At 28.8% G+C, this 27,713-nt stretch overlaps 1 protein-coding gene and 2 long non-coding RNA genes across 11 annotated transcripts; 2 read left to right on the top strand and 1 right to left on the bottom strand.

The window, feature by feature from the left end:
* The first annotated feature begins 244 nt into the window (after positions 1–244).
* Positions 245–4,078, top strand: LOC128396725 (uncharacterized). Of its 3 annotated transcripts, none has more exons than XR_008326847.1 (3): positions 245–535; positions 1,272–2,100; positions 3,949–4,078. It is a non-coding gene; the product is annotated as an uncharacterized LOC128396725 (long non-coding RNA). The 3 variants fall into 3 exon arrangements; XR_008326849.1 differs by lacking the exon at positions 3,949–4,078 and adding an exon at positions 2,193–2,331; XR_008326850.1 differs by lacking the exon at positions 3,949–4,078 and adding an exon at positions 2,196–2,216.
* LOC128396600 (uncharacterized) lies at positions 3,848–19,922 on the bottom strand. The gene is made up of 6 exons (XM_053357211.1): positions 19,415–19,922; positions 18,142–18,405; positions 14,522–14,842; positions 14,168–14,434; positions 7,323–7,799; positions 3,848–5,377 (listed from the first exon to the last, which is right to left on the bottom strand). Exons 1-6 carry the CDS (start codon positions 19,503–19,505, stop codon positions 4,248–4,250), a joined length of 2,550 nt encoding a protein of 849 aa, XP_053213186.1. The 5' UTR covers positions 19,506–19,922; the 3' UTR covers positions 3,848–4,247.
* Positions 7,967–14,681, top strand: LOC128396699 (uncharacterized). Of its 7 annotated transcripts, XR_008326841.1 has the most exons (9): positions 8,177–8,542; positions 8,686–8,789; positions 8,908–9,053; positions 9,360–9,490; positions 9,826–12,362; positions 12,470–12,598; positions 12,958–13,014; positions 14,180–14,470; positions 14,544–14,681. It is a non-coding gene; the product is annotated as an uncharacterized LOC128396699 (long non-coding RNA). The 7 variants fall into 7 exon arrangements; XR_008326839.1 differs by having other exon boundaries at positions 8,176–8,542; positions 12,470–13,014; XR_008326845.1 differs by lacking the exons at positions 12,470–12,598; positions 12,958–13,014 and having other exon boundaries at positions 8,178–8,542; positions 9,826–12,203; positions 12,264–12,362.
* Positions 19,923–27,713: the final 7,791 nt, after the last annotated feature.

The following is a 27,713-nucleotide window of genomic DNA, read 5'->3' as shown; positions in this document are numbered from 1 at the left end:
TTTCAGGTCACTCTGACGGAAAAGGACCTCAATGATGAGTCATCAAAACTGGTAACACCATTACTATAAATTTAATTGTAATTAATTGAATTGTCGAAATTAATAAATTAGTATCATCGAAGAGCAAGTTCTAAGCTTTAAATGGTATCAATTTAATAATAGGAAAATGATTATCTTCTAATATCTAAGACTAAAAAAATCATCAATGAAAAGAGTGCAGAAACTTTTGAGGATACCTAATAGTTGATCGTTAATTGTTTCTCTATTTAATTTAGTAATTTCTTTGTGATTGAAATTTTTACTTTTTCGTGTTGATCATCTCTCTCTCTCTCTACCTCTCTTAAGTTGGAAGAGTATTTTGGTAAATTGGTTTGGAGATTCCAAGGTTTCACTTAATTGTTTTAATTAAATTCTTCAGTTTTTTGTTTCTTTTCTCTTCCCTTGGATTATATTTTTATATTATCATTTGTTAACATTTACTTTTGACATGGCGACATATCTAACCAAGCGAAAAGTGTTAACAATTCTATTTAGGGTAAGTGGTTAAAATTAATCTACATAAATTAACTGTTTCTTTTACTTGTATTATCGTTTTAATTGAATACCAATCATCCATTCACCTTGTCCAATACTCTGTACATTTTGTATGTGTTTGTGTCTATCTATGGGTTAGAGTAAAAAAGTGTAATCAATTGATGGAAAGGAAATTAATTTACTCAAAATACCAGAATGATAATCATCTATATTTATATAGTATTTAGCTTATGTATTAGTGAGTAATTTGTATTCAACATGTGAACCTAAAATGGTCAGTTAATCAGATCAATCATTTGATATTTTCACGTTTCTTTCTCATTTATACTTTGTGACTTTGTTTCTATAAAAATCATCATCATGGCCTCTCCCTGTGTGTTAATTGTTTTGATAATCAGTTTTCAAAATTAAATGATGAATTAGACACTAATGATACCCAGTGAAAGTAACATTTTCATGTACATAATCAACCATTGAACTTACTGATTACAACATTAGAAGATTTAATCTTTCGGATGAATGATATTGGTAAACTATTATCAACTCAATTAACCAACAAATTGGAGGCTAAGTGATTGTTATAAAAATGAAATGTCAACTTTGTCCACTAAAAAGTCATTTCAAGTTCTCATTTAGACTAATGATATAACTTTTGAATTTAAAGTTTCTCTTTTTCACATTTAACTAATTCGAATGCTAATGGAACTTTTTTTCTTCTTTTTACTTTTTCTCTCTAGATTATTTTCTCAAAGTTGATCATCATCCATTCACATTTCTCTTCCCACCCACAACCATTTCTCTCTCTCCCTCTCTCTCTTACTATTCACATTTAACCTTCTAGAATGCTACTATGGTTACCAGAACTGGAGAGAGCCATAAAATAAGCGTCCAAGTTGCACAGAATCATTTTAGTCACTCAATTTCTCCCTGTTGATAAACTACGATCAGATGAGAATCACGGAAAATATTGATAACTTGAGGTTATCACTTTATCACCTTTACCAATTAACAGTTCCCTAAGCAATCATAAGTAAATCCCTTTGGTGGTCATTCCCTAGTCATGAAATATTTCACTCTACTCTCAATAATATTCATCATCAATCAGTGTGATCTTTTAGCATCAAAGTCAACATCATCCTCATCATTTTCTGTATCAACAATAACAATAACAACCAATGACTTACTTTTAGGTAACTCTACAAGTAGTTCTGATGATAGGAACGAAACTTCAATTCCAATCGTTCGTGTCAAACGTAAAGGTACCGGGGGACGTGCTGGCGGTGGTAGAGCGGGTGGAGGCCGAGCGGGAGTGGGCGCTGCTCGAGGATTAGCTGGTAGACAGGCGGGTCGAGCCGGTAGTCGTAATAATTACTCTCAAAGAGTTAAATCATCTCATCACTTAATCTACTCATCATGGTTCATATCAATTGGATTATTATTTATTCTTAATCATCATCAGCATCCGAATAATTTTGTGAAATTGTTTTTAAAAAACAACAACAATTAACTCAATTGTTTTTTTTGTTCAACAAAAAACTTTCAGGTTGTGACACTAATTAAATCAAGGTAAGTTATGATAAACTTAGTCTTTAATTGATTGCAAATAATTAAGAAAAAAATAGATTTTCAATATTTATCAATATTTATTTTAAATTTAGCAGTTTAGATGGCAAAAGTTTCAAAATCCCTTTGATAATTTACAATTAATTGTATCGGTTATTATAATTTTTTTCATTCTATTTTAAATTCTTCTTGAAATTTATCAATAATTTAATTTTAATCATCATTATTGGCATTTTGTATGTAAAGTGAAGGTGTAAAAATACATTTAATATTATATTTTAATTTAATCAAGAGATTGGGAAAAGATAATTTAAAAAATAAATTATTAAATAATTAAATTATAATTTAGCGAGGGAAACACAGGATTTTGAAAAAAACGGTTTCATCTGATTGTTAGAAATCAGTTAAATTTTGATTGTTTTTTGTTAATTGAATGATGATGGTGATGATTTCGTTGGTAATCAAATAGAAGATGAAGTTAATTGTCCAAAATTGGTGGGATTAAATTGTTGACAAAAATGATCAATATATTAATTGCTTGGTTTTTTTCCTCATTCAAATCTTTTGGTCTGTTGATTAGTTGAATCCTTAAAACAATTAGTAAACGATTTAAATTGTTATAAGTGAAATTTTGATGAAATTAATTTCAGTTGATTGTTGTTAATCATTAGAAACTTTTTCAATATGAAAACTTTCTGATTAACTAAAGTGAATCAAATTGTTGATTGAATGTTAACAATTAGAGAAATGTAAACATTTATCTCAACAATTAACAAGGACAATTAAGTTGATATATTTTTTTAGCAAAGAAAAACAAAATGACAAAATCAAAACCCAAAATTGATAAAAGTCATAATTATACAAGAATAGAGTTAATTAATTATGGATTTAGATTAACAATTAATTCAAGTAGTAAAGTAATTAAGCAAATATTGAAGAAATTAAGTGAGAAAAATTGATTTCCTTCACTAAATCTAAATCTATTTCTCTAATTTTTTCAATCAATTTTAACAATCAAACAAAAAAGTTTGGGTAACAATCAACGATTATCTTTGATTATGATGACAGTGAATTGTGATGATGATTATCAATGATTACTTTCTGTTGATTGTCATGTAGTTGATTTTCTGATGATTGTGGGAATTGATTATCGTGACTGAGTGATAAGTATTAAAAAACAACAACAAATGATGATAAAATTAACAAGATTAGACCTTCATCATATTGAAAAGTAGGAAGATGATGATGAAAATATTGTCATCATGATGATGGTCAACAAACATCAACAAGAAAATAACAAGAGGTTAATTTTGTTGTTGTTGATCAACAAACGGAAGTTAACAGTTAATTCAATTGTTAATCATCCCAAACGTTACCACAATCAATTGATTGTGTTGATATTTCATTGTCAGAGTTTTTTTTTTCATCATCATCTTCACAAAACTTATTGATAATAATAAGTTAATTTGTAAATAATAGTTTTCTTTAACTTTGGTGGGTTCATCGTAATCAAAGGGATCTCCTTGACTAGGTCATCTCTTGTAATAATATCATTAAAATATATTGTTGTCATCAACATATTGATAATCATCATCATCGTAATCACAATTGTCATCACAATCAATAAGAAAACCTTTTTTTATCATCAATTTTGATGCAAAATTTTTTGCTTACATTCAAGTGATCATTGGATACACATAATGATGATGATTATGTGTATTAATCACTAATATCAGATGAGAAATTAAAATTCGTAGTAAATAATAAGTTGATTGTTGACAATGATCAAGTTTTTTCTTGCAAAATTTGAGTGATGATAAGTAAAAACAAAAATTATCTTTTCATTTGCAGGTAAATCGGTGAGCTGTTCATTGGTGATGATGATGATGATGATGATGAAATGGATGAGGGTGATCAAGAGACAGTTAATGGATGATTAATTAATTACAGGAAATGTTGGTTTAAATATTAAGATGAGATAATATTATTGTTTATATCGTCTTTTTTTCTTCCTGTTTTTTTGCTGTTCTTTGATGAAGATGTTAAAGTGCGAGGGTGAGAGAGAAAGAGAGAGAGGAGGAGGGAGATGATTTAATTTATTTTGATACCTAAAGAAATATTGTTAACTAAATTGATTAACTATTAATAATTCACTGATAGAGTTGTGACATTGATGAGTACATATCGATTGAAGTTTTTCTTGGTTCAGCAAATTTCCTATGATATGAACTAAATGGAGTTAAATAGGAGATTGATGTTGGTCCATAGGATGAGGGGGGAGATGATGATCTTATAACTGTTTTGGTTATTGGTGAGGGTGATGGTGATTTGTGTTGATTATGTGATTGTTTATGATTGGCAACAGAAGATGATGAAGATAAATTAGATAAAATAGAGTGACCACCAATGCTACCACTTCGAGTGGCTAATAATTTATTTGTTGGTGATGATAAAGTTGATGAAGATGATGTAGAAGAAGATGATGATTTACCACCATGGTGAAAACTTTGCTGATGATAATATGGTGAAGATGTTAATGTTGATGATGAGAAACTTTTCTTCTGTTTCTTGTACCAAAGAAGACACCAAGCCAGAATCAGGAACAATTGGACAATTAGAAACAGCGAACAGGCCAAAATTAGACCAAGAAAAGAGGCACATCCAGAGGAATCAAGGTTCCGCCGGTTAACCCGCCTTTCAGAATCAAAGGTGACACTTTCCATTATATCATTATCATCATTGGATAAATCTAATAGATCACCATTAATATCATCCGAAGATGATAATTTCTTATTCTCAGATGATGCTGAACCTTTAACTCCTCCGGTCTTCTTGTTATTTGATTTCTTTGAATCTTTATTATTGTTGAAAGTATCGACGATCTTAATTGTTTGGACAACAACCATTTCCTCTTCATCGGCTAATTTTACTTCAGATGATGATGAAGATACTGATGGTGATGATAAAGCTCGACGACGTCTTTTACCATATGAAAGGTAATCAGCTGATCGACCTTCAACTTGACCATTTGTTTCACATTGAACTGGTTCACAATTAGGTAAACATGGGGTTACCAATGCTCTAAATTGGACAACATCACTTGTTGGAAATTTAAATGCGTCAAAAATTGCCGACAAAATTTGACCTGAACCCTCAACTCGTCCCATTGGTCCCATGATACTGGCATCGGTTGGACAACCGGATGAATCGATCAACAAAATCTCTGAGGTATCAACACCATCGACGGCAACAAGTTCACGAACAAATATCTCGTATGGACCTAAAAGAAAAACGGAACAAATAATGATCACATTTAAGAGATTAATTAAAACGAAAATTAATTTCAACAATTAATATTTTTTCATCCAAAAATTATGTTAAATCAAAGGAAAATCAAAAACAAAAATGTAAAATTTACTCTGGAAACAAAATGATTTGTTAATATGATGAATTTACTGTAAAATAATTGAATCAAATTAAACAATTAATTATCCGTTAATCCGATTGTTTATCTACGGTCAAGGTTAACAATTTAACCTCACACAAGATCAAGATTGATAAATTGCTAAACAAAAACCTCGGAAGTGAAAATTAAAGATTAAGAGATTAATTAAAATGACCTAAGGTAATTAATCTTGATTTATCACCATCATCATCATCTATTGTTACAATTGTAATTGTTAAATGATGTTTACATAATCAACTGGGTGGATTTAATTGTCAACATAAAACAAAAGTCATCAAACTAAATTAGTTAACATTTAATTAGTATTGTAAAAAAACGGGTTAGAATATTTTTCAATTAGAATTAGAAAATAAAATTAAAAACCTAAATCACTAATCGGAAAACGATAATGAGTAAAGTGATTTAGTTAATTAGGAATTAGAAAATTAGTTAATTGTAATAGTTGAGAAAAGAATGAAGATTCATTTAAAAAACTAATTGGTGATGAATGGGAATAATTTCATTTTCTTCACAATTAATGTAACACTAATTGTGATCACAATTTAGATCAAAGTGAATCTTTACCGATGAAGAAAATGATTAACTACAATCATCTTCATCTTCATCTCCTTGACCATTACCATTAACAGAAAAACTGACCAATTATCATCAACAAAACACACTAATAGTTAGATAAGTTGTTAACCTGACGAAAGAAAACAAAAAGTTAATTGTTACCCAACAGAATTAACTGTAAATCAAGTCATGTGTTTGTTGTTGTTGTTTTTTGTTCAGTCTGAGAAATGGGATGAGAGAGAGAGAGACAGAGAGAGAGAGAGAGAGAGAGAGAGAGGAAAAAGGGTCATCTTTATAATGGTCAACCGTTTAAATTATTATACTAAATGGTCAGTTGACATTGAGTAGTTATAACAATTGTAAAGGGTCAGAAAAGCGAGGAAAACAAAACAACGACAGTTAAATGATGACAAGAATTAAGTGAGACTGTAATTATAATCAATGTAATTAACATTTAACTGTGATTATTACGTTCACTGAATATGGATTAAGTTGATTGTTGTCTCTCTGTTCCGGTTAACAGTTTATACGCTTTGTATCATCTCCTAATTCATTCATTTATATATTTATATGTATTTAACCTTTGTCTTGATTATTATTAGACAATTAGTTAAATCATTTACACCATTTGATTAATTATTACCTTTTCTCTTTTTGTTTTGATTATCAGAACAGTAAAACAAAAAAAAATCATTCAACTAACTAATAATCAACAGGGAGTCTGGAATTTTCATTTTTCACTTCTTTTTCTGATGATCACTCTGATTATCGTTGCTATTTACAGTTGTAGTTAGTTAATCACCGTAGCTAACAATTTAAGATGATGTTATTTACCTTGTTTTATGTGAGGAGGAAGGAAGAGCTTTTTGTTTTTGTTTTTTTTAGGAAGAGAGAGATAAAGATGATAATTATTATGAACATGGTGATGATGATGATGATAGAGACACAAGATTTGTTTAACTGTAGAACCATGAAATTGATTTAACTATGTCAGGAAAAGTAAGCTTCAGAATTAAAGGTCAACCCTAACTTGTTAGATTTTGATTGTTTCCACAATTAAATGAATATATAACCACGAGAAGGTTTATATGTACTTAATTACGGTGAAAAATTTAAGGATGAAAATAATTAAATGATCTAGTGAGAGTTATATTCATTAGAGGGTCTCTGTTGTTGTTGGCGGTGATGATGTTGATTAACTTACTTGATTTCTCTAAAACCTCAAATCGTAATGATAATGAATCACCAACATTAGCTGATTCAATCTCGTAACCTTGTTGATTGGTGATTTTCATGGTAACATTGGGAGCGGCAACTGTTGCTGAGTGAACATTATTCATCCAATCTTCCCTTGTACCAACATCATCAGCAATATCCAAAGGTGCATTGGAAATTGATCGATTGGATAGATCATAATTACAGTGGACCGATAATCCTTTATCCAGGGTAGTAACAATCATATCATGATGTTGAATAATTATATCGTTTTTAAAGGTACCAGAATTTTCTTGTTTAACATCACACATAAGATCATGATAGGGCATTGAAATCTCAAAATCAAGTGAATTTTTAACATCCGATACACAGGAATTAGGCTTTGATTTAGCATAAATTTTACCATTGAACAGTTTACTTGTTTGAACAGAAGCGACCATTTCCTTGGCTTTACATATAATTGTAACTGTAGAGAGAAAGAAAGAGACAAAAAAAAAAAAAAAGAACAAATTAAACAAAAGAGAACAAATTAGTCATTTAAGAAAAAAGAATAGAAAACACAAACCAACAAGAGATTAAAATAATTCTCAAGTTGTAATCTTCGTGTTCCATGATGATGGATCATGTTAATCATAGATTATCATGCAAACACAAGAAAACAATTAAAAAGGTTAAAATTTAAATTAAAAGAAAACCGGAAACCAAGACAATTAATAAACTCGCAAGTGTAACAATTAGTCACAAATGATTAACAACCAACGGAAAATAATAACCGGCGACTGATCATGTGACCGATTGAGCGGGTTAATTTTCTGGTTCCATTTTCGGTTTAATTGTTTACTTTAATTACGTTTTTAATTGTTTGTTGTTTCATCGTTTATTCAATTGATTTAGTTAATTTTTTCTTCTCAATTTCGCACAATTCAATGGTTTCACTGGTTGTCAATTGGTACACTGATCAAGTAAATAACATGTTACATTTAACCTCCTGGTTAACTTTTGGATTAGAAAATGATAAGTAGCCATTTTTTTTTATTCTCAATCTTTTGGATTACCTTTATTATTTTAAACGATTGATTTTCATGTTCAGTTAACTAAATTGATTAACTGTATTTTTCTGTGAACATTGATGGCTGTGTAAATAATTAAGTTATTTACAATTCTACCATCATGTAGCCTTTGTTACAATTTGTTCTCTTTCAAAAAAAGGTAAGATTAGATTTTCTTTTTTAATTTTCTAGAATTTTCTCTGCATCTTTTTTACATTTTTAAAATTCTTTTTTTGTATAATTTCTATTCTCCATTTTTTTTTGCTTTTTCTCTGATTTTATTAATACTTTCTTTTCATTTAGGATTCTTAATAAATGACGTGTAGTCCTGGTTTAGTTTTAGCAGAAATTCTGTTGATTCTCTTTGCAGTAACGATCAAAGTTCAGACTCTTGTTCAACTAACAAGGTAAGAAATATATTCTTAATGTATAATCCTAAGGATTCATCTTCTATTTAAAGATTTCCAATTTGATTGTACTATAAAACTAAATTTTCCATAAAATTTTTGTTCTTTTCCTCCTCAGACTTAACAATTCAATCAATTCAATTCAATGTTTACATGGAAGAAACAAAAAAAACAGAAAGAAAGTCTTGAATCTCTCATCTTTTCTCATTGGCATAAATTTTTACCATTGGAAAAGCATAAATTACAATTGAATGGATTCCTTAGGTAAATATTGATCTGCTATCAATGGCTTAGGATTTTATTCATCTAAATTGAATGTTAAATTGTACATGCAACAATTTATTAATATTCATTGACATCACAGTAGATAACTTTATACATGTAACTTGACAGTTTCATCTTACAAGTTAGTAAATTGTTCCACTTCCTTGATTCCTTGGGTTAACCCAAATCATTTTCAGTTTTTACAATTTTCAGAGATGAAACTAATCCATATTAAACCTTAATTTCTCGATCACCATTAATCTAATTCAAACTTTTTTTTTGCTATTTAATGTCCTTTCCTATAAGTAATCAAAATTGGCAATGATGATGAAGGATATTTACTATCATAATGATTAACAACAATAATAATAACAATAGTGGACATAATTGCAAAGACATAATCTGATGATTATTTTTACGATTAATTAATGATTAAGGTATATAAAAAAATTAAGGTTAAGGTGAGAGGGTAATGATTAATTGGTGTTTAAAATTTTCATCACTGATTAACTATTATCCAAGTTAATGAAAGTAATGCAATTAATTTTCTGTTTTTGATCAGTAAAAGTAACCAATTTATCAACAATCGATCATCGATTTGCCCTTTTATGTTAATGTTGATTAGGGTTTGATAAATTGTTGATTAAATTGTTTGCCCAATTTGTCTGGATCGGTCACACCATAACCTTAACCATGTAACCAAAATATAATAACAATATTACAATTGATTGATTGATTGATTTGATTTTTTTTCTCTCTCTCTCTCTCTCAGAAGCGACAAAAATTACGATGACACAAGAGCCCTGATTTCCTGATATCAGAATGAATTCAAATTATGTGTATTAACGTGATTTTTTATCTCATTTAAAATCATTTGGAATAATAAACAACACTAACAATGGAAAGCAAATAAAATTGTTTCCTCATATATGCCCAATAGGAGAAGGAAAATATATAAAGAAACTCATGGAAATTGGTGAGATGAAAAAGAAGAAAAGAAAATTTATTGAATGAGAATTGATGATGAGAAAGTAAACCGGAAAGAATTAAATATCAGAATGATGATAATGTGAAGTTTGTTCAGTGGTCAGTGTAAAGAAAATGAAGAGATGACAGAAGATTAAGAGATGATAGAAAAAGATTGAATCTCTTTTTTCTTCTTCTTCTCTATTCTCTCAATAAAAGTTTTCTCTTAACATGATAAGCTTTGCAACGGATCGGCGATAGTGGCCTCTAAATTTATGGGAATCAGGAAGAATTGTCTGAGCTTATCTTCATCATCTTCATTTCTCATCTATGTACTTGTGATTATATTAATGATTAACTAAAAAGCTCATAAACAAGATGATGCTAATATAAAGTTCATTACATTGAACATTCTTGGCTCATCAATTGATCAATATCTTCACACTTGAACACAATTCATGCTGATAATTCAAATTCTGATCCAATTTGATCATCACCCTAATACTAATAATCGTTTATTAGAATCTCTCTCTCTCTCTCTCTCTCTCTCTCTCTCTCTCTCTCTCTCTCTCTGACCTCAGTTAATTGTTATTATCACCTGAGAGACTAATTGCCTAACCAATTACCATTAATTACTTTGATTTATACTAATATTGTAGCAAAAAGTTTTACTTTCCCAAAAATGAGACAAAACCATGACAAAAATCATGATAATCATATTAATCCCTTTTAATTTGATTCAATTTGATTAATTATTCACAGGTAACATTGATTTATCTCGTTAATTGTTATTGAATCTCATTTTCTATCAACTGCAAATGTATTTATATATCAATATAATAATTTATTCAACCTCTCAATGAATTGATTGTTGTTGATCATTGATTCACTTCATTGATTGTTGTGGTAACAATCAAATCAATCATTGAGAATAAGAGAGAGAGAGAGAAAAAAATTAAAAGCTAATTAACACCAACCCACACACACACTCACTCACAAAACTAACAATTACTAGATATTTGCTTTCCTAATTTACTTAATTACATCAATCAACGACGATGAAGAAAAAAAAAATTAAATTTCAATTGTGATTAACTTGATTGTTGTATTACTGTTATTGTACTTGAATGGCAATAGCTTCCAGTTAATTGTTGACCTAAAAAATTAATGTTGATCAGTGATAATCATATATCCCTAGTAAAAAGCTAACAATTATCGATGACGATCAGACAATTAACTGACAGCTATTAAATATATTTTGTTAATTTAATTTTTTTCTTCACCAAACTGAAAACACTATTAACCTGATAACCTGATGATCAGTAAATTGTGTAATTGATGATAATGATAACCTTTTAACAATCAAGACTTTGAATATCAAATTCATTGATAATCAAAGTTTTTTTTTTCTTCTCATTTTCATTATCCTTAACAATCAATTTGTAAGTCCACAACAATTAAGAATCAAAGTAAATCAAGTTTTCTGCTTGATTAGTGAGCAGTGATGATGATGATAATCAATACTTTTCATTTTCATCCCTAATCACAATTATCATCAATCAATTGATTTTTTTCCCTCTCTCAAGTATATTGATTATTTGAAAGTGTGCTAACTAATTGATTTGATGTTTAACTAATACAACCAATCAATTGTTATATATAAACAATCAATTTTAATCAATCAAAATCAACTTTATCTCAATATCATAATCAACAAAATATAATAAGTTATTAAAATATTAACAATAATACAATTAAACTTAAATGATTAACTGGAAAAACTGAACCAAATCAACTGAAGATTATGATAGATTAGCAAATGATGAAGATTATCAAGTTAATCTGATTAAACGTTAAATTATCTTGGGCATTTTAATAGTGATTTAGGAATGGAAAATATTGTTTCACAATTAACTGTAAATGATTAACTTTTTTTTTATTATCTCTCTGCAAGTTACCAGTTTCTGGTTTCTTGAAATTCTCAACCATTAATGATTATGATTATTGTTATTATTTTCGTACCCAAACTGAATCAATCAATGAATTTAGGTTACCTGGTGCTGGTGTTGTCTTTATATTAATATCATCACCCACCCCGGAAGGTAGTCGGCCTGGTTACCCTTTCTCACTTTAATCATAAATAATCAAAAATAATTCAGTTTCACACCAACTCAATATTCACAGGTAACATGATAACAATAATACCAACTAATAATAAGTAATAACTTTATTTTCCTGATCAAGAGTTAATCATAATCATAATTATCTTCATCATCATCATCTTCGTCCTCTGTCATTAAAACAACAACGACACTACGATTAATTGATTGTTGTCAACGAAAGGTAAACATTAACTATTATTATTATTATTATTAACAAGTTTTAAAGTTGAAACCAAAATGAATCAGTTAATCTGATTAACTGATTTTCTCATTTTATTTTGGTTTCAGTTTTTTTTCACGATTTAACTGTTAATTATTAATTGGATTTTACAATCAATAGTTAATCAAGGTGATTATACTGGTTATATGGATTAAAAGCTTTTAATTATTAATCAACTTTTGTCTATCTGTCCAATGGTTTGAAAATTTGTTTATTTCCAATTGAAGTAACTTTTGATTCTTGATTATTATTATCATTATCATGGTGATTATGATGAGGATAATATTAACTAATGTATACGGTTCATGGAGTCCATTAAAGTCACGGTGGGATAATTTTGAGAAGAGACAGAGGAGAGAGAGAGAGAGAGAGAGAGAGAGGGGGGTGAGGTGGGCATGATGATGATGATGAACATTAATATAATAATTGACAAATTGTTACTATGACTTTGATCATCATCTTCATCTGAACCGGAATTGATTGTGAACAAGAAAACTTATTACTCTTCATTCAGATTCTCATAACTTTCCCTGAACTTTTTTCATTCATTTATTAGGTAAAAATTATCATCATCATGTGTTACCTGTATTTCTGGGGGACTTTACTTTCACAGGTAAATTAACTTCCTGAATTTTTGGTAACATGATTAAGATTATGATTTAGATTATGATATAATTGTATTGCAACTTATAATCTAACCCAAAGGCTCAACAAGTGAAATGATTAAGTTTTATCAATTGATTTGATTTTCTTAATTGTCTTGGATTAATTTGACAATTTAATCTGTCCTTTAATCATGATTAATAATATTTATCTATGTGATTTTTGTTAGTTAATCATTAACAATTTATTTTCCTCGCCATTAATCATTTGGTTTAATCACGAATTTAAACTTTATGTTTTAATTGTTTCTAATATTTAATTTTGATTGTAACTATAATTATAATCATGGTTAAGGAATTTAAATTGTACCTTTTTATTTCAATTGTTGTTGTTGTTGTTTAGTTAATTGTTTACAATTAAAACTAATTGTAACCTTGATCTTATACATTGATTAGTTTAGTTAATTGTTACTCTTTTTATTTTGTTTTGTTTTTATCATCAATCTAATTAATTAACTGATTTACTTTGGATAACAATGGGAACAATTAATCAAATTAGATTCTGATTCAAGTTTGATTAACTTTCTGGTTTCTGTTAATTGTTTACCTTTAATTGATTGTTGTCTCATTTTAAATTGGATTTAAAAGTTTCCATTGTAATCAATAAATTGTTAGAATTCATAGTGAATACTTGAAATGATTAACAGTATTTACTATTAATCACTAATTGTTGTTATTATTTTTACGTTGATATGATTAACAATCATAAATATTATCAAATGATTAACATAATAATTAATACTATTAGTTCATAAATCCTAGTTGATTAAATTATTAATTAGATTTCATCCAATCTAATTAACTATTAAAAGTAATTGCAACTACAGCCTTTCAAACAATTAGATTTTTACAATTAACTAAATAACACAAGCAATGATATTAATTGTTAACTACAGTTTCCATGTATTTGATTTGATTGTTTTTGAAAGAAACTAAATTAATCCGAAAATCTAATCTCTTGCAATCAAAGACAATTAAATCAATTATCAATTAACAATCAATGTTGATAAAATCTTGATTGATTGAATTATCCAATGAGGGAAGTTAATTGTTGGTCTGAGTTAATTAGTTAAAGGAAAATGAATTAATTATTGATTAACTTACTGTTGTAACAAGCTGATAATTCATAAGTCATTGATCCGGGAATGGTCAAGTATGGATCCTCAATATGGGTAAGAGAGGATCGGTCAAGATGTGATGTCCGGCAGACAGAGTTTGAAGGGTCACCAAGGTCAAAGGAGAAACATCTATAAGGTGAATCGAGACATTTGGCCTTACAATCGTCGACCGTTTTAACGTCAAGGTGAACATGGTCAACGGTTTTCAAGATTTTCCCTTTAATCTCCCGGAAGTCACACATTTTTTTTGGATCTAAAAATGACCATCGAAAGAGAGAGAGAGAGACAAGTAAGTTAATCACAATTGCGACTCATCTAATCAAGTTAATTATTCTCTTACCTTGAACACAATTATTTTCCAGGTAATCAATTCCTGGTGTTGATGCTGGTACAAAGTAACGATTAGCTGATTGTGTTGATGATGCTGGTGACGAACCGGAAGTAGACGATATCGTATGTCGATCCATATCGGACATTATACATTCACCTGTGTTGTTATCATAATTAACTGATCGACAGGTAAAACTGACCTCATTTAGACAAGTGGACATACACTTTTCCCTTGAATCAATGGTCAATCGTTTACGTTCAAATTTACGTAATTCATAGCCAATAACACGTTCAAATAGCCAAGGGCGATCACAGAGAGATGACCGAGTATCTAAATCGATTGATGAAAGAGTAAAAAGCTTGACCATTAGAGATTAAGAAACTCAATAATTTTCACTTGTATTAATAATTGAATTAATCACAATTCTTTACTTAAATTGTATATTATTATTACAAGAATCAAGAAATGAAAAAAACAACAAGGAAATGATTATAATCGTTAAGGTAAAGGTCAAGGTAGTTGATTATTTTATAAATACAATTATAATTATCTTGATTAACTTTCCTTTATCTTCATCTCACCTTTTCATCTTCCTCCTCCTCCTACTCCTACCTTTCCACCCCCAAGCTAATTTACCCTCAGGCCTTTAATTGTTGATTTATCATTACAAGAATAATAATTTCATGAAAACTTAACATTTACCTTTTGTTTTCATCATCATCACCATTTTTTATCATCTTTCCGGTAAGAGGAAGATGATGATTAAGCTAATTAAAGTTAAGACAACGTGATGAAGATAGTTAATCATCATCATCATCTTTTCATGTTATCATTACACTTTATTTACATATAACATTTATGGATCAATGAAAACGAGCAACATACAATTAACTCAACTGATTAATATCATTTTAATATTAACCTTTCGATAGAAATGATTAACTAAATTGTCAAACAATTGATTTAGAAAAAAAAAACAATTCGATTTGAGTGAAGACGAAATAAAAAATGAATTTTTGCCAAATTCTGGTTAATATTCTGGTTCCTAATCTCTAATCCCCTGTTACCTGTTTCACAGGTTCACACCTTTACAATGTGATTAAAATACAATTACCATGGTAAATTAAAATACCTCAAGTGATTAAGACAATTTACTAAATTGAGTGAACAACTTTGATCATCATCATGAAATAATCAAGTAACTGAATTTGTTATCGTCTTTGAGTCTCTCGAGAGTCTCTAATTGTGGGAGAAAGTCAATGAACTGAAATTAAAGAAAGAGTAGAAATTGAGAGAGAGAGAAGATACAAGATTATCATCTTGTCTTTAAGATCATCATCATCATCATCATCATCATGAGCTTCTTCATTCTTATTATCCAGAAGCATTAGAAATGAAAAAAAAGGTAACATGTAACCAAAAAAAAAGAGTAGAAAAAAATTGGTTCCGGTTTTTTTTCACCTTGATTCTGATTGGAACTTTTTTCTTAACACTAATAACAAGATAAATTATTATATTATCATGATGATTATAAATTATATATCCTTGGAACTGAATTTGTGGTGAAGAAAAAAAGTTGCAAAAAAAATAAGAGAAACTCAGACCTCTGAACCTTATCTAAAGTTCTGGATTGGAGGAAAATTTTTTATTCTTTACTCATTTTCTTTTCTAAGGAAAACTTTCATTTACAGTTAGAAATCAATGAATTACTATTGTTTTAACTTCTCTTGAAATATAACCATGAAAATCTGAGTCCATTAGTCTGAATTGAAACTCTGAACTTTCTGATAAAATTGAAAGTCTCCAATATTTGGTATTAAGTTTACTTTTCCAATGATGATGATGATGATGATAATTATCATGAATTTATTTATACATATGATTGAGTGAATTTGTTGATGATAAAATTGAATTTAAAGTGAAAAATGAGTTATATTTGTATAAACTAGGAAGCATTTTCATGATGATTTAATAATAATAATCATGATTAACTTGGTTAGTGAAGTAAATCATTAAACTTTGATCGTAAATTTGTTTTCATGATGAATTTAAACAAAGATAAACTGTTACAATATATGATTACCTTTGCAAATTACATTATTTTCATGATGATGATGGTGAAATTCATGAAGCAAGAAACTGTGTTGATGGGAATAAACTGAATAGAAATGAAGTTTTCTATCACTTTTCATCTAATGTTATTTCAATGATAACCAAACGGTTTGCGGTTTTTTTCCCGTTGACCAACAGAAAAACCATCATGGGAACTACATCATCATTATCATCATGTGGTCAGCAACCAATAAATCACAAACAATCAACAAAAACACACACACACAATGATGGTTGTGATGATTTACTGTCACAGATTAACAACAATCATAAACAACCAGCAAACTTTTGGGTTACTTTATCTGTGAAAAGACCCACCAAATTTCAATAATTTTTGTAATAAAGGGAAGTTGAAATTCATCATCCTCATCATCATCTTCATCTTCATCTTCATCTGAAGACCTCACCCTGAATTCATTTCATATTTACCTGAATAAACAAAGTTTCATAATAATGAAAATATACAAACATGTTTATGTTAATTTCCCAGGTAAATATTATCTTCCTCATCTCAATTATTATCATCATGGTTATTATATATTACATGTTAACATGAACAATTAACATGTGATAATCATTATAATCACTTAATCAGTTGAAATTACTTGTTTACGATCAACAATAACACCAACCAAATCATTTTAAATTGTTGCAATTAACTTTACACTCAAGATTAAGATTATTATTATTATTTTTATTTTCTTACAAGTTGAAAAGTGCAAACATTTAAATTGTTAGCTAATTAAATTCATTGAAATTGATTCAATTAACTTTCTCAACTGATTATTTATTTGGTCTATGTGTATAAATCATTGATTTCATCAGTTAATTAGGTGTTAATTACTTTCAATTTAGTCTAGTTGCTCATTTAATAGATACGAAAATCTGTTAAATCAATCGTTAACTTTTTTTTTGTAACTTCTTTTAATTATTGCGATTAAATTGTTTCAATGTAATTTATTTAACCATTCAAGCTAAATAACACAATTTACTGATTGTTATATCATTGAATTTAAACACTTTGCGGTTAAATAAATTAACTTAATCATTAGTTTAGGGAAAAAAAGTTTCACCAACTAATGGATTGAGATTCATTCATATGGTAACATGAATTTCAAATTTAACAAAAAAAAATACATTGAAATTAACCAACAATTTAAATTATCCTTTTCAATTTGAAACGGTTCAGTGTTAATATCATCATCATCATCATCATCATCATCATCATCATCATCATCATGAAGATACAAGGATGATAATGATATTGAAACTGGTTGGATAAGCTCAAAGTTACAAGATGTATCTTTATCGTGATAGCAATTGAATTGATAGTGTTAATGTGATTAGGATTTAATTTAATTGTCAATGAGAATCAAACACTTTTGATTATCCAATTAAATCATCAGGTTGTTGTTGTTTTTTCATTATTTGACATTTTCTAATCAATATGTTGATATATCAATAGATTTTTTTCTTGAATATCGATAATTAGTAGTTGTAATTAGTTAATCATTTACCTGGGATGCAAACTTTTTGTGCATAAATTGTGAACACTGGGAATTGCGAAGTGGTCAGTGCCGATGGGTGAGTCTGAGCCGATGAAGTTAATATAATACAAAGTCCAGTTTCAAAGTTAATTGCTTTACAAGTTTCACTACGATTACAATAAGCAATACAATCATTTAATTGTAAGGTTCCAGGGACCATGGTCATTGTTTCGGAAGGTGAAGTGAATACATGTCCAGTAATCAATTCAAATCGCCATTGACCATCAGCACAATCTATTCAAGAGTAGAAGAGAGAGAGAGAGAGAGAGAGAGAGAGAGAGAGAGAGAGAGATCAGTTACTATTATTATTTACACGGAAATTTCGTTGAACAATTAATTCTGAATAACATTTATATTGTCTTGTTAGTTTTTTTCAGTCGTTTCAAGGGGAAAACACTGACCCAACTTGTTAACGTTTTCTTAACCCACCGGGGGTATAATTAAGGAGAGAATTGGAAAACTTGAATGGGTGAAACAATAAGAGATGAGGTGAGATTGGAGGTGGTGAAAACTTGCGCTTCAATGAAACACTTTCATGTTTGTTTCACTTTCTTGACACAAGTTGACCTTATTGATTGTGATGGTGAAGGGAAGGGGTGGAGTGGAAAAGGATAAGACTCACAGGGTGATAATCATGATTATCTACATGAAGAAACATTTAGGGTTCCTAAGGTTTTTTTTCCCTTAATTTCTTGAAGCTCTGAGAGATATTAACTCAACCAGATACAAGAAACCAAGTTAGCACGCATCAAATTGTATCAGGTGAGTGCCAAAAAGACAAGCTGATGATGAAGATGAAGATGATGGTGGTGGTAAAAAGTTATATGAGCTTGGATCAAGTTAACAAATCGCCTTAGGGCCAATAAGAAAGTAGCTAAAGTAAAAATATACTGAGAAAGCGGAAGAAAGTTTTTCTCTTTACTTTTTTTTGCTTTCCAAACAATTTTAACATTCTTACAACATTAACATTAAACTGACCAATTGAATGTCCAGTAAACAAGATAAATAACTGATCATCATCATCATTGACCTGTCACCTTTGCCCTTGGATTAAAAATTTTCATCTTCTTCCTATTAACTTTACCTATCATTCACTTGTTTGTATTATTATTTTATGTTTATCAAGGTCAGTTGGGGTCAGTTTGAATTCATTATTAGCCTAAGGATTAACGGGATTTTTGTACTAATACTTGACCACTGGGATTAAGTTGTTGTTTATTTCAATTGATAAATCAATAATTACCTTTAGTTACGTTATTGGTTTGTCCAGTAGTTAATGTCAATGACCACAATAGATTGATTAAAATCACATTGAAATAACACTTGATAATCATTGTTGATAATTTGATAGTAACAATTTAAATCTCAATTGCGTTTTAATTTTGATTTTTTAGCTCTTGTCTTTTGTTTTCTTGTTGATTTCTAACTGTTTCTTGATAGCAATTTATTAATCAATAACTTATCACTTCACTGATGATGATGGTGGTGGTGGTGGTGGTCAATTGTGATTCCTGATAAATAATATCATTGAATTTTGATTATGATTAAATGTTGAAATGGAAACTGTTAATTGTTGTTGTCTTTTTAAAACATTGATTTACTTTAATGAAAAACTGAATACACACCAAACTGTTAGATGATAAACTTTAACATATTCACAAGTTGTGATTATGATTGTGATGATCCTGTAAATTAATAACAATCAAATTTGATCACAGAACAACAATCAACTGATTCTCACTTCGGTAAAACTTAAACTAAAGTTACTTCGTTCATTCATCTAATCACTAAAACATAAGATGATGATGAGAGAGAGAGGAAGAGGGAGACAGGGGCTGGAAGATGATGAGTAGCTCAGGTAAGGGGGCTTCGGAAGCGGGTTACAAGAAGATGAGAAAGAGAAGAGAGAAAGAGAGATGATGATGAAGATGAAGATAAGAGGGGCAGATGAACCCACCTTCTTACAGGGTAGGAGAGAGAGAGAGAAGTAGTTAAGAGAAGACAGAAAAACTCTCATCATCTTCATCTTCATCTTGATCCATGATACGAACAAGATATTATCATGAAGAAAAATTTTCTCTCTCATTTCATTTGATTTCGAATATGAATTTTTTTTTTTAAATCATCAACTCTTTTTAATAACTCACCTTGATTGTAACAATTTAACTAATCACACTCATTTAATAACTTGATCATTTATGTTCATTAAATTGTCATCGACATTAATCAACTCATTTTATAACAACAATTTAAACTAATTGTATTCACCAAATTAATACAAGAAAGTTGATTGTTTTTTCTGTCTCAAAGAATCAAGATTAAACTAATCAATTGTTGCTCTTGTTAAATGTCAACTTATAATATTATGATTGATTAACAAGAAATTGTTTAATTAACGTAATTATATTATTGTATTAATGCATATACACAAATACAATTAACTGAAACAGTCAACAATTAACAATTTAAACACAATGTCCGTGACCTTGCAAATACTCAATTTACATTGTAAACATTTAGAAAGAGAGAGAATTTTTTTCAACAATTTAATTTCTGTTAGCAATTAGTAAATATAATCACTTATATAAAGGTCAACAATTTATTGATTGTGTTACTATTAATATACTTCCGATGCATACTAATAACAATAAAACTAATCAATAATATATGAGAAAGATGATGATGATGACCAATCTAATTAATTGTCGATGGTCAAGATTCCAGCCTTCAGTTGATATAAATTATTAAAAAGCATCATAATAATACTGCTACTATATTGTGACAATAAGATGATTATGATTGTTGATTGTGATGTAAATTGAAGGCACAATTAACAGTCTAATTGTTTAATATAGTCTAATAGATGTTGCCCTCAATATCTTAATCTAAATCTCATCGTTGGACACTAAATGATTATGATTACTGTTGATGATGATGGTGACGATTATTATCAAGATAATGATGATGATGATAATAAATATGACAGAGTGGATGATTATTAAACTTGGAAGATTAAAAAAAAAGTTTGTAAGGTTATGCTACAGGAAATTTTTACTCTTGACCATTACCTTGGACTCTTCATTGACCCTTCGAGAGTGAGAGGGGGATGAAGATGAAGATGACAATTTCTCAAGACCTAATTTCCTTTTCTCACCTCTAATCATCATCATCATCATCATCCTCTCTCTCTCTCTCTCTCTCTCTCTCTCTCTCTCTCTTATCTGAACAACCTTCATCATTGCAAGTAGTTGTTGTTGTTGTTGTTGTTTGATTGTTTGTTTACTAAAAAAAAATCCTGGTGACAACAAGTGATGACAGAGGATGATTAAGATGACATATTATACCTTTGACAATTTACTATTGACCCAGATAAAAGTTATGAAGACAGTAAATGATGATAACGATGATGATGGTGATGAAAATTAATCTCTTACTCTCTCAACCCAATGAATCCTTATCATTAGTTTCCATGATTAACTAATTAGTCTCATCATTAGAAACTTTAATGAATAAATGATTACATTCACTGCTATTTTAATAGTAATATATATTTGAACACAATATAATCTTCATGTAACAATCATCAGAAAATGATAAAACCATCATGATGATGATCACCTAGGGAAGATGATGATGATGGTGATGATAATCAACTTGATGACCTTGAAAAATTAAACATGACATTGAACAGGGAGGTAACATTATTTAAACACAACATCTTATATCATGTCAATGTCACAATTAAAAAAGTTAATCAGTTGTTGATCTATATTTTTTTCCCGTTAACTAAATCAATATATAAATAAACATACACAAATATATTTACCTGGACAGGTAATTAGTATATATAAAAAACACAATAACATGTGATTAAAATTTAAATGCAATAAAATCAACATTTGAAAAGTTAAAACAACAATAAACAAATATCAAGATCCATTAACACATATCAAGGTGAGTTAAAAGTATATCAACAATCAACATAATCAAAAACAACAACAACAACAATTTAAATTGCTGTTTATTATTGTATCTTGATACTCTAGGTACAGGTAAGTATTTACAAAGTAAAAAAAAAAAGTTTTGTGAAAAAAAAACTTGACCAAGTTGACAAATTTATCGTTAACCTTTTGGATTATGATTATGATTATGATGATGATGATATTACTATGGTGGTCGTTGGGTTGATAATGAAGATGAGGATGAGGATGAAGATGAAGATGATGAAAGATTTAGTATTCAGGTTAACCTTAAGTTGATGTAACTTAATTATGTTTCCAAGTTAATCAGTGGTCTGAGATATTGTATCAATATCATGGCCTAGAAGATGATCTTGTTGATGGAAAAGGTTAGTTTATCATCTTATTCATCATCATCATCATCATCATCTCATCACCTTTTTCGTACCAATTACACATAAATCTTATCATCATAGTGTTCAACCAAAGGGATAGTTGAGTAAATCAAGGTGGTGGTGGTGGAGGATTGAACATGATGTAATATATTAATTGCATGGTAATGATGATGAAGATGATGATGTTAACCTGATTGAAAAGATGAAAGAAAAAATTTTTCTTTTTTTTTCATCATCTTCCTCTTCATCATCATCACTAGGTTATCATGTAATCAACTTACCTGTTGCCAAACCATTAGGTTTAATCATAATGATAACCTGGTATATGATGATGCTGATGATGATGATCAGGATGATGTGGGGGAGGATTACATTTAATGAATCATTTCCCTCTCCCCATCACCACTTACCTTGATTTCAGGAGTTCATGTTGTGGTTTATGATGATTGTCTTTATGTGGTCAGTATCATTGGGCTAGAAATTTTCAGGTTAGTTTAACAATTTTAATTTTCTTACCTGTATCTGGGTCTTAATTCAGTTCTGATAATATCTAATCATCTGATTGACGATACCTTGGTGCCGATAACTTATCATCATCATCATGATTACCTGTATTAACTAGTTACAGGGTATTAGGTGATCTGGTAAATATAATGATAACTGTTTTCAAACACTTCAATTATAAAAACTTTTTTTTTCTCAACTTTAATAACTGAGATTTGAAATTACATCAAGATGATTAGTTGATCATGATGATGATGATGATAATGATGATGGTAGTGTTGGTGATTAAGTTGATTATCTTGAAACAGTTTTTGTCTCAAACAAAGTAACAAAGTTAATTACAATCTAATGACATTTCTCCCCCTTTCTTTTTTAACCATAACAATCTAATTGCAATATTATAACAATGATTGACCAATGGTCAAGTTGTTGACTGTCACAATGTAAAGATCATCATGTTAATTATTTAGATTTTGATGACAATTCAAATGAAACTTAATCGAAATTTAGAGAAAATTTGTATAATACAAGAAAACAATGACCATTTACTACAATTAACTTTTCTTGACCGCAAATAAAATGACCAATGTCTATGAATATGTAGACCACATGATCTTCATCTTATCATCTTAACCCTCTCTCTCTCTCTCTCTCATCAATTTTTCTTAATCATCATATTTCCTGGATGATCAGTTGCCGCTCACTGTTACGATTCATCTTATTTAAGATCAACATTGACACGCGATCGTTTTACAGGTCACTTTTTTCATCTTTTAAAACATTGTTGTTATTAGCTGATCATCATCATCATCGGCATCATCATCATCATTTCCTGTAAAAATTATGATGATGATGAAATATCTGTATTATTTTTGCTACTTTGGTTCAATGAGATTTGTGTTTTTTTCATCGCCATCAAAGTAACCAGGTAATTCAACAAGTGTAACAGTTTTAAACGGTAGTATATCATGATATTAATATGTTATTGATGATAAAGATGAGAGAGATGAGAGAGAGAGAGATAATTCTGATCTCTATTCTGTATAATATCTTCATGTCAGTCAATATAATCATCATTTGATTGACACTTGTATTTAACGGTATCAATACGATTCATTAGTAGGTTTAAATCATTGATTGGAGTCTATGATGATGATGATGATCAATATGATGACATTGGGAAAGAAAAATGATCAAGTTTAATATCAATATACTTTCATGAGATGATGAGGAGAGAGAAAAAAAAAACATTGACAGATCTAGATTGATCTTGATCACTTCCTGTCTTCATAATCAACATCATGTTAATACACTTCCCAGACTCAGCTCAATATGAGATCAAGAACGAAGTTGAATCTCTCTATCAGTTCATTTTGTTTCTATTTCGCAATAATGATGAGCACCATGATGATATCCAAATGTACTCCTGATAAGCATGACGATGATGATGATGATAAACTTGAAACTTTTCTTGGTGAATGTCTAGTCAAAGTGAACCAGAAATTTTCATGATTCTCCCCTGAGTAGGTCAGAACTTTTTTTTTGTTAGAAACAAAAGTTTTACCTGTTTGAAAACAGTAAGAATCTGAAGAGGAAAATTTTCTAGGTGTGGTTATCATATATTAATACATGTTAAACTAACCAATTGAACTGTTTAAACAATTTAACACAATTTACCAACAATTTAACTTGGAAACAACAATCAAGAGTAACGGGAATCGGATTGGAAACCTAATTTCAAATCAACATGATTAATATAATTTGTGCGCCAGTTTTTCAAATTGAAAGACAATTAAACATTCATCTTAATTGTATAATTAAAAAGGTGCTGGAAAGATTTACAAAATGATGAATGATAATTGGTGATTATAAAAAGATGAAGATGATAATTGTACTGGACAATGAATGAAAACAATGATGGACATGAAAAAGAAGAGACAAAAAATTTTCTAATCCGTTACCAGGAAGCAAATATGATGAAAATGATGATGATAAAAAAAAAGAAACGCTAGGATGAGACTGAAAGAAAGACTGACCACTGCCTGATGACCATCATCCTTTCATCATCTAAGACTAAAAAAAAAGATTCTCACCTTGATATATTTTATCATCTACCAAGAAACTAAACGATCTTTAAGATTATGAAAGGTTAGAGAGAAAAAAAAAGTTCTAAATGTTTCAAAGTAACTCATTCTCAATTCATCATCTGTAATCATGATGATGAAAAACCTATCATCATCCTCATCATCATCAAGAGAGTCCATTGGTCAAACAAAAAGTTCAATATCTTCAATATGCTAAATGAATTGAGAAAAAAACTTTCTCTTTCCCAATAAACATCAAAGAGATGAAAATAAAAGATAAAGATGAAGATAAGATGATGACAAATGAAGAGAGAGAGAGAGAGAGAGAGAGATGATGATGATGATGATGATGAATGGAAGACAATTGTTTATATTACAAATGATTTGTTGATAATATTTTCACTATTTAATATCAACCATCATCATCTTTCATGGTGATGATGAAGGAGGAAGAGAGATGATTATAAGTAATGTTATCATCTTCATCTTCACAATCTTCAATCCTTTTAATCATGGAAACCACTTCTCTGTTAAATTAACAACAATTTAATTAACTACGCTTGAATTAAGGGTTAATTTGGTTGCTGCGAGTTAATTGTCATCTAACTTTTAATCAGAACAAAATTTTGACCAAACATTAAACATTTCCGGCTAACGGTTAATATCATTTTCCTTGATTGTTTGTTTAGTTTTTTTTTACCTGGAGTTTAATTATTGTATCATGTTGATGATGATAATCAACTAATCATGTTTTCCAACAATTTAAATTGTTTATTGTACTTTATATACATATAACATCCGTTTGCGTGATTAAATTGTAACGTCAATAATATTATTTAATTAACTACATCATCTAGTTTACTTTAGATTTGTATTGAAATATATTTAAATTGTTTCAATATGATTAAGATTTGATTTGTTTCTAATTTGATTACATAAGATTTAATTTAATTTAATTCACTTGATATCATATTATTATTGTATTATCAGTGTTAATCTAGTTTTCCTCAAGTTGATTGTTGTAATTTAAGTTAATCTGTAGTTAGTATTAGTAAATTAATTAACTGTACTTTGTATTTTAGTTAATTAAACTTTATTTTCCCACTTAAATCATTGATTGTAATCCTTAATCATTTGGGTAATTTAAAGGTTAATCATGTTGATTATCAACCAAGTGAAACAATTTAGAAATGTATATATAAGATAATTAACTAGGAATAGAAAGAAATTTATTTAATTAATTTAAATTACTAAAAATAACCACAACTAATACACTGAAAAAGTTAATCCTAACAATCAGTTAATCAGAGTGTGAAAGGTAACAATTAACTTGATGGTCAACAGTTTTAATTTGATTGTTAATTGTGATTCCATTTGTTTCCTCCTATCGTTTTTTTTTCTCGTCAATTTTAATTATAACAATTGGACAAACCAAAACTAATTAATTTACTTTACCTTAATAGTGTTTAATATCATCATCGTCATTAGTTAATTGTTTTCACTATGATTGAAAATTAATGATAAATTACAATTAGTTGATTAACTATTCAGATCACAACATTTAAAGGAAAAAAAAAGTTTTCAAAATGAAAGAAAAACTTTTTTTCCTTTGCTTATTGAAACAGTATTGATTGTAACTGATTAGTTGATTGTCAGAAATCAATATTCATGTTGATGATCAACGGAAGTTGATTTTGTAAAATTGATTTGTATCTCTTATCAAATGTAAATCAACAACAACAATCAAAAGTAATCGTAACTTAATTGTTTGACTTTTCTGGTTCAACCAAAGTTTAGGTTCAAGTTCAATCAACAACAATCAGCTTGATTGTAGTTACTGATTGTTACACAAGAAATTGATTAACAATAAGAAAGAGACAGGAAGGAGACGATGATGATGATGATGATGATGGTGATACTAATGATGATAATGAATGATGATTAGTTAATCATTCAGGTTTCACTAACAATCAAATCAGTGATTCTAAAATTCTGATCACATATAATATTGTAAAATTGTTGTTGTATAATTGTAATTAATGACAAACAATTTTCACTGATCATCAACCTAATCAATGACAATTGAATTTACATTAATATTATCACACGATAATCAAAAATAATCATGGTGATGATGATAGTTAATCAACTACAAAGATGAAGAGAAATCAATTTAAATATGATCAGTAACATTGTTAACCCAACAATTGAAATCAAACAACAACAACAAATGATGTTTCATAATGATTAGTTTTAATTGTTGTCAACAATTTACAGGGAAAGTATTGTATCAATAATCAATTGTTAACATTATTATTATTATTATTGATTTACTTTAATTTTACCCTGAGGGCAATTCAATGAAACCTGGAAAATGTTATTCAATATTGAAATGAGAGAGAGAGAGAGAGAGAGAGAGAGAGAGAGAGAGAGACAAATTCAATCAATGGTATCAATTGAAATTAATAACTAAATTGTTACCTGTTGATAGTTTATTTATATACCTAAATATCTTGGAAACAATTTACTGATTCTGTGTGAATTTAATCAATGGGAAATTATTGTTGATCAATTTTGTTGAAGAAAAATGAATTCAACAT

This window comes from Panonychus citri, unplaced genomic scaffold (genome assembly GCF_014898815.1).
Source record: "Panonychus citri isolate SS breed McGregor unplaced genomic scaffold, ASM1489881v1 Contig00001, whole genome shotgun sequence".
Lineage (NCBI taxonomy): Eukaryota > Metazoa > Arthropoda > Arachnida > Trombidiformes > Tetranychidae > Panonychus > Panonychus citri.
The sequence above is the reverse complement of the archived record's forward strand: the minus strand, read 5'-3'. Positions and strand labels throughout refer to the sequence as shown.

Excerpts from the sequence above, each read along its gene's own strand:
- LOC128396600 (XM_053357211.1), bottom strand. The coding sequence starts at position 19,505 with ATGATTATCAAGTGTTATTTCAATGTGATTTTAATCAATCTATTGTGG. Across the intron at positions 7,800-14,167 it reads ATTATCAGCTTGTTACAACA|TTACAATTATATGTAAAGCC; the intron begins GTAAGTTAATCA and ends TTCTCTCTACAG. Across the intron at positions 5,378-7,322 it reads TGAGGTTTTAGAGAAATCAA|GTCCATACGAGATATTTGTT; the intron begins GTAAGTTAATCA and ends TTTTTCTTTTAG.